General features: G+C 49.8%; 1 protein-coding gene across 1 annotated transcript in view; it reads right to left on the bottom strand.

The window, feature by feature from the left end:
• Window positions 1-9,777, bottom strand: part of IDH2 (isocitrate dehydrogenase (NADP(+)) 2) — a 51,073-nt gene extending 41,296 nt beyond the window's left edge. The window contains exon 1 of the mRNA XM_075345910.1: window positions 9,541-9,777. Within this exon, the coding sequence (XP_075202025.1) occupies window positions 9,541-9,649 (109 nt within the window). The 5' untranslated portion in view covers window positions 9,650-9,777. The remainder of the gene's footprint in view (window positions 1-9,540) is intronic.
• Window positions 9,778-12,608: the final 2,831 nt, after the last annotated feature.

Genomic DNA, 12,608 nt, shown 5'->3' with positions numbered 1-12,608 from the left:
GGCACATTGATGTGCCACTTCTGGGGCGGCTGCGGCCTGCTATTCTTAGGCTGGGGAGGGTCCAAGAACCGTAGACCTCCCTAGTCTGAAAATACCAGACCAAAGCTGTCCACTTTACCTTGGCTGGTGATCCAATTTGGGGGGAACCCACTTTTTTGTTTTAAAATTCTCTTTACTTTAAAATAACAGCGTGGTGGGCCCTCTGTTTTGGATTACCAACCAAGGTAAAGCTGCCAGTTGTGGTCTGCAGCAGTCTGCTTTACCTGAGCTGGCTACAAAAAAATAGGGGGGACCCCACGTCTTAATTATTTTTGGCTAAATACAAGGCTAAGCACCCTTTAGTGCCACATGAAAGGCACTAAAGGGTGCAACATTAAAAATGCAGGGGAGCGGGACATATATATATATATCTCATCTATTATCCCTCCCGCTGCTTCCATGTTTTGCGGTCAGCAAAAAAAAAAATATAACAAAAAACTGAAGGCACACAGATGACACGGCCCGTATATGGAACAGAAGCCACACGGATGCATCTTTGAAAAAAAAGGACCACGTTTTGCGGACCGCAAAAACGGAACAGTCATGTGAATGTAGCCTAAAGCACAGGACTCCAGCATCTCCACCTTCAGTGATAAGTAAGGACACAAATAGCCTTAGGTCCCCTAACTTAAGGGACAGCATAGGAGCCCTCTGACCCTCGCTATCTTACAATCACATTGTGACAGTGAAATTTTGTGAAGAAAATAACATCAATGGAACAAAGTCATGTAAACACCATGTACACTGAACAAACGTATAACCCCAACAATTGTTTTTGCTACCATTTTTAATGTGCGGAACTCAAAGATAGAAAAGTCTTAAATGTACAAAAGTCCTTTCTCAAATATTGTTAAAAAAAATGTATAAGGGTATGTGCGCACGTTTCTTTTACCTGCTTTTTTGCTGCTTTTCTTCTGCGCTGTTTAATGCCAAAATGGATGCGTTCTTCTATTCAAGCAAAGTCTATGGGAATTTGGGTTTCTTGTTCACACTATGTTGTTCAAAATGCTGCCTTTTTGTGGCAGAACTTTGGTCAAAAACTCAGCTTTGCAGTGCAAAACCCAAATGGCAAAAACAATTGACATGTTGCTTCTTTGAAAAGCTGAGTTTTTGACCAAAGTTCTGCCTCAAAAAGGCAGCATTTTGAACAACATAGTGTGAACAAGAAACCCAAATTCCCATAGACTTTGCTTGAATAGAAGAACACATCCATTTTGGCATTAAACAGCGCAGAAGAAAAAGCAGCAAAAAAGCAGGTAAAAAGCAGGTAAAAAGCAACGTGCTCACATACCCTAAATCTGTTGGTGAGCATTTTGCAGAGATAATCCATCCACCTCACAAGTGTGGCATCTCAAGATGCTGATTAGACAGCATGGTTATTGCAGTCCTGTATTTGGCTGGCCACAATAAAAGGCCACTAAAATGTGCAGTTTTATCACAGCATGGTGCCTGCAGGAATGGCCACCAGAGCTGTTGCCTGTGAATTGAATGTTCATTTCTCTACCACAGTCTACAAATGCATTTTAGAGAATTTGGCAGTACATCCAACCTCAGACTGTTTAGCTACACAGCTCAGGACCTCCACATCCAGCAACTTCACCTCCAAGATCGTCTGATCACCACCCGGACAGCTGCTGCAACAATTGGGTTACATAACCAAACAATTTCTGCACAGTCAGAAACCGTCTCAGGGAAGCTCATCTGCTGCTCGTCAGTCATCGGATTCTCCACCTGACTGCAGGTAGTGGTCCTAACTGACTGGAGTGGCAAGCTCACATTTGATGGCATTTGTCACATTGGAGGGTGTTCTGTCCACGGATGAATTCAGGTTTTCACTGTACAGGGCTGAAGGTAGACTGCATGTATGGCACTGTGTGGGTGAGCAGTTTGGTGATGTCTATGTTTTGACTTCAGTGGCCCATGCTGGCAGTGGGGATATGGTATGGGTAGGCATATGTTATGGACAACAAGCATGCATTCTATTGGTGCCATTTTGAACACACATAGGTACTGTGGTGAGATCCTGCGGCCCATTGTGCCATTCATCCACCATCACCTCATGTTGCAGCATGTTGAAAGGATCTGTACACAATTCCTAGAAGCTGAAAACATCCCAGTTCTTTCATGACCAGCGCACTCAGACATCACCCATTGATCAAGTTTGGGATGCTCTGGATCGGCATACAACATCATGTTCCAGTTCCTGCCAATATCCAGCCACTCCGCACAGCAATTGAAGAGGTGTGGACCAACATCCCACAGGCCACAATCAACAACCTGATCAATTCAAAGGAGAAGTGTTGCACTACGTGGGGCAAATGTTGGCCACACCAGATAATGACTGATCCCACAGACCACCCTCCAATACTGTAAAACTGCATATTTACAGTAGCCAGCCTAAAGGTGGCTTTACACACTGCAACATCGCAAACGACATCGCTGTAACGTCACCGGTTTTGTGACGTAATAGCGACCTCCCCAGCGACATTGCAGTGTGTGAAACACATCAGCGACCTGGCCCCTGCTGTGAAGTTGTGATCGCTACAAATCGTTCAGGACCATTCCTTGGTCCTTTGTTTCCCGCTGTGCAGCATGATCGCTAGAAAGTCTCAGTATGTAAAGGGGACTTAAATGTGCAGGCAGCAGGAGCCGGCTTCTGCGGACACTGGTAACCACGGTAAACATCAGGTAACCAAGAAGCCCTGTCCTTGGTTACCCGATATTTACCTTAGTTACCAAGCGCAGCATCACTTCAGTGCGTCGCTGGGGGCTGGTTGCTGGTGACAGCTCACCAGCAACTCGTGTAGAGACGCTCCAGCGATCCCTGCCAGGTCAGGTTGCTGGTGGGATCGCTGGAGCGTCTGACTGTGACCTCACCAGCGACCTCCTAGCAACTTACCAGCGATCCCCATCAGGTTGGGATTGCTGGTGGGATCGCTGAAAGTCTCAGTGTGTAAAGGGGCCTTTAGTCACACCTGTGGAGTAATCATGCTGTCTAATCAGAATATTGACATGCCACACCTGTGAGGGATGGATTCTCTCAACAAAGAAGTGCTCACAAACACAGATTTAGACAAATTTGAAAATATTTGAGGGAAAAAGGCCTTGTGTACATAGAACAGGGCTGCCACTAGGCATTTCAGTGCCCCATACTGGCAAACGTTTTGGGCCCCCGAGACTCTCCCCAGGCTGCACCCCTCAAAACTTCCACACGCTCACCACCATTCTTGGAAAAACATTTCCCTCAGAAATTACACCCCTACCCATAATACAACCTTTACACTGCCCCTCACCATAATATATCTTTCCCACATTGCCCCATGTAAGATATCCCCACACTGTCTTCTGTATATCCCTCAAGTATGCAGCCCCTTTGTAAATAACACACACATGTATAATATCATCCTGGTTTGTGTCCCCATCCTGGTTTGTGTCCCCATCCTGGTTTGTGTCCCCATCCTGGTTTGTGTCCCCATCCTGGTTTGTGTCCCCATCCTGGTTTGTGTCCCCATCCTGGTTTGTGTCCCCATCCTGGTTTGTGTCCCCATCCTGGTTTGTGTCCCCATCCTGGTTTGTGTCCCCATCCTGGTTTGTGTCCCCATCCTGGTTTGTGTCCCCATCCTGGTTTGTGTCCCCATCCTGGTTTGTGTCCCCATCCTGGTTTGTGTCCCCATCCTGGTTTGTGTCCCCATCCTGGTTTGTGTCCCCATCCTGGTTTGTGTCCCCATCCTGGTTTGTGTCCCCATCCTGGTTTGTGTCCCCATCCTGGTTTGTGTCCCCATCCTGGTTTGTGTCCCCATCCTGGTTTGTGTCCCCATCCTGGTTTGTGTCCCCATCCTAGGCCCTTCGTGGTACGTATATCCTCCTCCTGGGTACATTCTGGTATATATATATCCCCATCCTGGTGGAGTCTCAAGAGACTCAAATACATTACAATAAAAAGGCTGGATACAACAAACATTCACTAGACACGTTTTGTGCAAGTACCAAATCCATGCCCCTGTGCCTACTGGTAAATACTCCCACACTGTAGGGCAATCACATGACAGCTAGTAAACATCTCCTAAAGATCTCCACTCAAATGGATACTGCTGTCCAGCAGTAATGCAATGATTCATGCAATGTAAGGCAATTTAGTGGTAAGTTCTAGTTATTTATACAGTGTTTTAGAATTATTTAGATGCCTGCCAATTTGAATATCTGAAATTATATTCTCTGGTTAACCATCTACATTGTATAACCTGGAATGTGGCACGCAGAGTGTGTGTGTGGGGGGGGCTCAACTCCAATGACCTACACTAGGTTGAGCATAAACCAGTGGCATCTAGTCTGGTTTAACAGCCACCAGTATAAAGAGGCAGCAGAAAGCTTCAGTGACACTTAATCTGATCACATCAGAAGAAGACAATCTGAAGGAAAAGTAGCTGACGTCAGCCAACAGCAGCTGTTCAGAGGCTAGATCTGTGACACTTCTGATTGTCCCCTAGGAGACTTATTTTACTTCTAGTGTTTTCCAGGAAGGTTACACTCACATTACTAGATTGAGGCTGCTGAGAAATGAAGGACTTCTTACTCCAAGACCCTAGATGAATTTAACACCATCGGTACTGGACTGTCAGAAGCCAGCCTAACCACATTCCTGACTGACACGTCACAAAGCCCCATATCTGACCTCTACATCAACCTTCAGGATCTCCTTCCAAGGACAAGTTCTAACTAAAGGCCCCGTCACACTAAGCAACATCGCTAGCAACATCGCTGCTAACGAACAACTTTTGTGACGTTGCTAGCGATGTTGGTGTGTGTGACATCCAGCAACAACCTGGCCCCTGCTGTGAGGTCGTTGGTTGTTGCTGAATGTCCTGGGCCATTTTTTAGTTGTTGCTGTCCCGCTGTGAAGCACAGATCGCTGTGTGTGACAGCGAGACAGCAACAACTAAATGTGCAGGCAGCAGGAGCCGGCTTCTGCAGAGGCTGGTAACCAATGTAAACATCGGGTAACCAAGAAGCCCTGTCCTTGGTTACCCGATATTTACCTTTGATACCAGCCTCCTCCGCTCTCACTGTCAGTGCCGGCTCCTGCGCTGTGCACATTTAGCTGCAGCACACATCGGGTTAATTAACCCGATGTGTGCTGTAACTAGGAGAGCAAGGAGCCAGCACTAAGCATTGTGCGCTGCTCCCTGCTCTGTGCACATTTAGCTGAAGCACACATCGGGTAATTAACCCGATGTGTGCTGTAACTGGGAGAGCAAGGAGCCAGCGCTAAGCATTGTGCGCTGCTCCCTGCACATTTAGCTGCAGCACACATCGGGAAATTAACCCCATGTGTGCTGTAACTAGGAGAGCAAGGAGCCAGCGCTCAGTGTGCGCTGCTCCCTGCTCTCTGCACGTGTAGCTCCGTGCAGTGGTAACCAAGGTAAATATCGGGTTGGTTACCCGATATTTACCTTAGTTACCAAGCGCAGCATCTTCCACGCTGCGCTGGGGGCTGGTCACTGGTTGCTGGTGAGCTCACCAGCAACTCGTGTAGCGACGCTCCAGCGATCCCTGCCAGGTCAGGTTGCTGGTGGGATCGCTGGAGCGTCGCAGTGTGACATCTCACCAGCAACCTCCTAGCAACTTACCAGCGATCCCTATCGTTGTTGGGATCGCTGGTAAGTTGCTTAGTGTGACTGGACCTTAAGGCTACTTTCACACATCAGTTTTCTGTATTCAGGCACAGTCCTTTTTTTTCCTGATCCAACGGATCCTGAAAAAAAAGTGAAAACCGTATCCATCGGATCCGTTAAAAAACGGATCCGTTAAAAAACGGATCCGGTGGATACGGTTTGCATCCGTTTTTGCATCCTTTTCGTCCGTTTTTTGGCTGGATCCGTTTTGTTAATTACATTGGAGCATGCTCAGTTTAGAAAAACGGATCCGGCGGCCGCATCCGTTTTTTACGGCATTACGCCGGATCCGGCGTCCATAGGCTTCTATTGTAAAACACGCCGTATCGCGCCGGATCCGGCGCGATGCGTTTTTTTGCCGGACAAAAAAACGTTGCAAGCTACGTTGCCTCCGGCCGCCGCTTTAACTAATTTTGCCGCATCCGGAAAAAAACGGATGCAACGCAAAGCCATCCGGTACAATCCGGTAACAATGCAAGTCTATGGGGAAAAAACGGATGCGGTACCGGATCCGTTTTACCCGTTTTTTTCCGGATTGAACCTGATGGCAAAAAACTGATGTGTGAAAGTAGCCTTAGCCAGTCCAGATTATTCTGAACTGTAAATTACCAAAGCAAGTGCTTCCAGGAGACTATCAAGTGTGAAGATGCTTAGCAGGTGACCTCACAGGAGAGATGGGCTATTCTGCTCCCATCTAAACCAGAAGAGCTTGAAAAGTCCTTCAAAATGTGACAGTAAACCGGTCCTTTGTGCTTTACAAAGCTTTGTGGTTGTAAGATCCAGATTCTACTAAGGACTGGACAGAGGCCAAGAGGAGTGCTTTACCAAGTATGCCAAACACTAACCCAAGGGCATATGATAAAACATACTGATGGCCAATGACCGCATCTTCGAGTGGTCCACTAACCTGCCACATTAGTCTGTTGGGATATGAAGACTTTCATAGTAGAATAATTGATAGTTATGTTTTTATACTTTACTTCAGCCCATTTACTACTGGATCAAGGCCAGCTGTAAGGTCAGGGACTGCGATTGCCACATGTGCACACGGACCTCAGACACAACCTGTTCGGTGCCTGCGTTCCGATTGCTGTGACAACCAGGAACACATTAAGAAGCTGCAGGACAGCACAGTTCCCATGGTGTCACCGCCAGCTAGTTAGTATTCTGGAGAAACCAGCCTGCATTGGAGCCAAGACTTTAAACAATCACTCCTACACAACCACCAACATGTCTTGCTGTCAGACAACTTCATATTTGTTTCCTCCATGACACAAACTCTGCACACAACGGGTAAAGGGTCCAAACACTAAATCTCCAGTTCTAAACTTTAAATAAACCACTTCTGCAATGTCAGATATGAGACTAAGCCATTAAAAGCAACCCTATCACTTCAGGGAAACAGATTTAGGATGTATTGAGTACAGTATACTGCACAAGGTGCACAGGGGGCCCGAAAACCTAAGTCACCTATTGGCATCTGGTACAGCTGACCCATTTAGAGTTGGCCAGAATGATTCATCATGTTCAGGCCATGTCTGTTCCCCTGCCCAGTTCTGTCACTACAGTCAGGACTTGACACCACCTTAGTGTCAGTGACTGAAGGTCAAAGGGATCAAATAAATCCCACAGCTGGGACAGATACACAGCGAGCGAGGCTCCCCGCACAGTGTCAGCACCGAGGCTCCCCGCACAGTGTCAGCACCGAGGCTCCCCGCACAGTGTCAGCACCGAGGCTCCCCGCACAGTGTCAGCACCGAGGCTCCCCGCACAGTGTCAGCACCGAGGCTCCCCGCACAGTGTCAGCACCGAGGCTCCCCGCACAGTGTCAGCACCGAGGCTCCCCGCACAGTGTCAGCACCGAGGCTCCCCGCACAGTGTCAGCACCGAGGCTCCCCGCACAGTGTCAGCACCGAGGCTCCCCGCACAGTGTCAGCACCGAGGCTCCCCGCACAGTGTCAGCACCGAGGCTCCCCGCACAGTGTCAGCACCGAGGCTCCCCGCACAGTGTCAGCACCGAGGCTCCCCGCACAGTGTCAGCACCGAGGCTCCCCGCACAGTGTCAGCACCGAGGCTCCCCGCACAGTGTCAGCACCGAGGCTCCCCGCACAGTGTCAGCACCGAGGCTCCCCGCACAGTGTCAGCACCGAGGCTCCCCGCACAGTGTCAGCACCGAGGCTCCCCGCACAGTGTCAGCACCGAGGCTCCCCGCACAGTGTCAGCACCGAGGCTCCCCGCACAGTGTCAGCACCGAGGCTCCCCGCACAGTGTCAGCACCTGTACACAGCAGTGCTCAGACTGATGAGTGCTTATTACAGAGCACTGGGCTGTCACTTCCAGACCTGCACTGTGTACACTGGGAATAGTTTCCATTTGACGTTTGGTCACATGCCCTGAAGAAGCAGATCCCAGCAGCGCAGCACTGTCCTGAGCGCAGCGGAGATGGCTGTAGGGAACCAGGCAAGAGATCAGCACAGCCAGACTGCAGGGCAATAGTGACCTGCTCCACAGGCAAACATTACACAGGTGAAAGACCACTAGAGAAAAACAAAACGCTAGTTAAAAATAAAAATGTGCTGAATTCGTGTCCTGGGGAAATGTCAAGTTTCCTGATTCATCAGATTTCTGCACAATTGTAATCAGATACCACCAGAACCTGCTGAATACAGGTACCGCCCGCTGCCCACACAAGACACCGGTCTCCATGAACACGAATGGCTAAGGGGGCTTAAAAGACTGGATGCAGCTAATGAATCCACATCCCACCCGGCCCCATCCTCACAACACACACCAGGGACAGCCTGACATATTAGACTGCACATGTGCCATCACCAATGAGAGAGGCAGAGCGGCCACATGCCCCACTACAAATTAGTTTAGCAAGAAATCTGTGGCTGACATCCCATTATATCTAAGAAGCAGATGACCCCTATTACTTGGCACAGGATCACCACTGCAGAGCGCCTCCTATATAGGGTACAGCATTACAAGAGTGGTGCAGCCAGGGCATGCTGCAGAAAGTCCCCCCCGTACAGAGCATCAGGCCAAGCGGTACAAGTATGCTGCAGCTATGCAACGCCTGGGAAGAGGGGCACAATGCAGACTAATGACTAAAGACTTTACCTAGTCGTGCCAGGGAATACCACCACAACTACCCCCCCCCCCGATTTCAGGGCAGAGCACATCTGCCCTATACCCCCCTAATTCCAGGGCAGGCCATACCATCTGCACTACACCCTCCTAAATCCAGGGCGGAGCACACCATCTGCCCTATACACCCCCCCAATTCCAGGGCAGAGCACACGATCTGCCCTATACACCCCCCCCAAAAAAAATAGCCCCTAATTCCAGGGCACAGCATACCATCTGCACTACCCCCCCCCCCCCTAAATCCATGGCCGGGAATTTACCATCTGCACTACACCCCCCTCCCCATTTCCTGGGCAGAGCATACCCCTGCACCCCCTATTCCAGTGCTCAGCATTCCTCCTGCACTGACCCTATTGCAGGGCTCCTCCATCCTGGGCAGGGCGCCCCCTGTGGCCGGGCACAGCAGTGACAGCCCCATGTGTGGCCCCCATAGTCAGCCCCGCACCCCCCGGGCTCGGTGTGCAGGGTCTAGGTCACCGGATGAAGGTCACGCTGCCCCCGGTGGTCGGCCTCAGCACACGCCTCCGCTGCAGTCACAGGACGGATATTTCTGGCAGAAGGTGCCGGCCATGGCCATACAGGGAGCAGCGCAGCCGGCAGCAGACAATGGGGCCGCATCTCCCGCTCCCCTCCCCCAGCCTGCAGGACCGTCAGCCCAGACCCCGGAGGCCGCACTCACAGTTCCTCTGCTGCTGGGTGAGAGCGGGGGCCAGGACACCGGGGTTCTTGCCCAGCACTGCCGCGGAGGACTTGCAGATGGAGGTGACAGCTCGGAGGTAGCCGGCCATATTTCCGTACAACAGGGAGAGGCGGGAAGACGGTCACAAATGGGGGTCACCGGAGAAGCCGCAGGGTCGATACTTCGCGCCGCTCTTCACCCCCAAACCGCCCGGCTTCAAGGGCGCACACGTCAGCATCGCGGCAATTTATAGCTGCCATGACGTCACTGTCGGCAGGAGGCGGGGCCTGCAGCGCGCACGTTCCACTTTTCATTCATTCGTTTCTCACGCGGCGATTAGGAGCGCGGTAACCCCTTCCCTGCTGGACTGCGGAGAATCTTAGCTCCGCCCTCGGTCCGCTCTGTAACCCCTCTACTGCCGGACACAAAGGCCTATTGCGCTGACAGTGCTAGCGGTACACGGAGCTGCTGCACGTTATACAGGGGCACCCGAATAAATCAGAACATCATCAAAACGTTCATTTTTATCAGTAGAGTAATTCAATACAAAAAGGGCAACGCGTCTATTATATCAAGCTGAGTGTATGTATGTGTGTGTATGTATTATGTGTGTGTGTGTGTGTGTGTGTGTGTATGTGTATGTATTATGTGTGTGTGTGTGTGTATTATGTGTGTGTATGTATTATGTGTGTGTGTGTGTGTGTATGATGTGTGTGTGTGTGTATTATGTGTGTGTATGTATTATGTGTGTGTGTGTGTGTATGATGTGTGTGTGTGTGTATTATGTGTGTGTATGTATTATGTGTGTGTATGTATTATGTGTGTGTATGTATTATGTGTGTGTATTATGTGTGTGTATGTATTATGTGTGTGTATGTATTATGTGTGTGTATGTATTATGTGTGTGTATGTATTATGTGTGTGTATTATGTGTGTGTATGTATTATGTGTGTGTATGTATTATGTGTGTGTATGTATTATGTGTGTGTATGTATTATGTGTGTGTATGTATTATGTGTGTGTATGTATTATGTGTGTGTATGTATTATGTGTGTGTATGTATTATGTGTGTGTGTGTGTATGTATTATGTGTGTGTATGTATTATGTGTGTGTATGTATTATGTGTGTGTATGTATTATGTGTGTGTATGTATTATGTGTGTGTGTGTGTATGTATTATGTGTGTGTATGTATTATGTGTGTGTATGTATTATGTGTGTGTATGTATTATGTGTGTGTATGTATTATGTGTGTGTATGTGTATTATGTGTGTGTGTATGTATGTATGTGTGCGTGTGTGTGTGTGTATGTGTGCGTGTGTGTGTATGTGTGTGTGTGTATGTATTATGTGTGTGTGTGTGTGTATGTGTATGTACGTGTGTGTGTACAGGGCTGTATTTTGCCTTCGTGCTGCCCTAGGCACTTTAAGTGGTCGCGCCCCTTATTGACAACGTAAAACTGAGTTTTCGCACACGACATCTGTTTAAGGCTACTTTCACACATCCGGTTTGAGCCCTGCGGCTCAATCCGGCTGTGAAAACTATGCAACGGATGCGGCGAAAACACCGCATCCTTTGCATAAGTTTTTACATGCGGCCCGTCCGTTTTTTTCCGGTTGCGGCATGCTACTGAGCATGCGCAGTGGAAAATACCGCATGCGGCGACCGGATGCGTTTTTTTCCGCATCGCGCCGCATCCGGCCTCCATAGGGATGCATTGAAAAATGCGCCGCAGCGGCCGGATGCGGCGCGATGCGGTGTTTTTTGCCGGAGCAAAAAACGTTGCAGGGTACGTTCGATCCGGCCGCCGCATCGGCTAAATCTGCCGCATGCGGCAAAAACCAGACCGAACGCAAGCCCCTACGGCACAATGCAGCACTAATGTAAGTCAATGCAAAAAAAACCGCCACCGGCGTTACAAAAGCCGGTTGCGGTTTTTCTGCAGAACGCCGTATTGTGCCGCAGAGCAAAAATCCGGATGTGTGAAAGTACCTAGGCAGATCTACTCTGTAAAACACTTTAAGGCTATGTGCGCACGTTGCGTACAGTTCACTGCAGAAATTTCTGCAGCGATCTGAAGAGCACATGTGCGCTTCTAATCGCTGCAGAAAATGTCCGTAGTGAGCGCCGATTCCATGCGCTCTGCCTGCAGCTCCTCCCATAGACAGAGCAGGAGCTGCCGGCAAAGCGCAGGAAAGAAGTGACATGTCACTTCTTTTTACGCAGCGCTTCGGCAGTAGCCGAAGCGCTGCGCTCTAAAGCGCCATGTGCGCACGGCCCCTGCACAATCTCCATAGACTGTGCAGGGGACGCAGGGCGCATGCAGTTACGCTGCGCTACAAAGCGCAGCGTAACTGCATGTATTTGCGCAACGTGCGCACATAGCCTAAAAAGTATCAATGAGAAACGAAGGGCACTAACCCCCCCCCAATGGGGATCACCACGGGCACATCAAAACATAGCATGGGTATAAAATATTCCCACCACACCGTCCCCACTTATATACTGTGACTGTCACACTGCCCCTAATAAACTACACACTGCCCTCCCTTATAAATTATACCCACCACACCTTCCTCAATTATGAAATATGATCTGCACATTGTCCTCACATCATGCTGCCCCCTCCTCACAATGTCCCATGCATGCTGCCCCCTCCTCACAATGTCCCATGCATGCTGCCCCCTCCTCACAGTGTCCCATGCATGCTGCCCCCTCCTCCCAATGTCCCATGCATGCTGCTCCTTCCTCACAGTGTCCCATGCATGCTGCCCCTCCTCACAGTGTCCCATGCATGCTGCCCCCTCCTCACAATGTCCCATGCATGCTGCTCCCTCCTAACAATGTCCCATGCATGCTGCCCCCTCCTCACAATGTCCCATGCATGCTGCCCCCTCCTCACAGTGTCCCATGCATGCTGCCCCCTCCTCACAATGTCCCATGCATGCTGCCCACTCCTCACAATGTCCCATGCATGCTGCCTCCTCCTCACAATGTCCCATGCATGCTGCCCCCTCCTCACAGTGTCCCATGCATGCTGCCCCCTCCTCACAGTGTCCCATGCATGCT

Source organism: Anomaloglossus baeobatrachus, chromosome 4, assembly GCF_048569485.1.
Source record: "Anomaloglossus baeobatrachus isolate aAnoBae1 chromosome 4, aAnoBae1.hap1, whole genome shotgun sequence".
Classification (NCBI taxonomy): domain Eukaryota; kingdom Metazoa; phylum Chordata; class Amphibia; order Anura; family Aromobatidae; genus Anomaloglossus; species Anomaloglossus baeobatrachus.
Note: the sequence above shows the minus strand (reverse complement) of the source record. Positions and strands in the feature narration are given on the sequence as shown.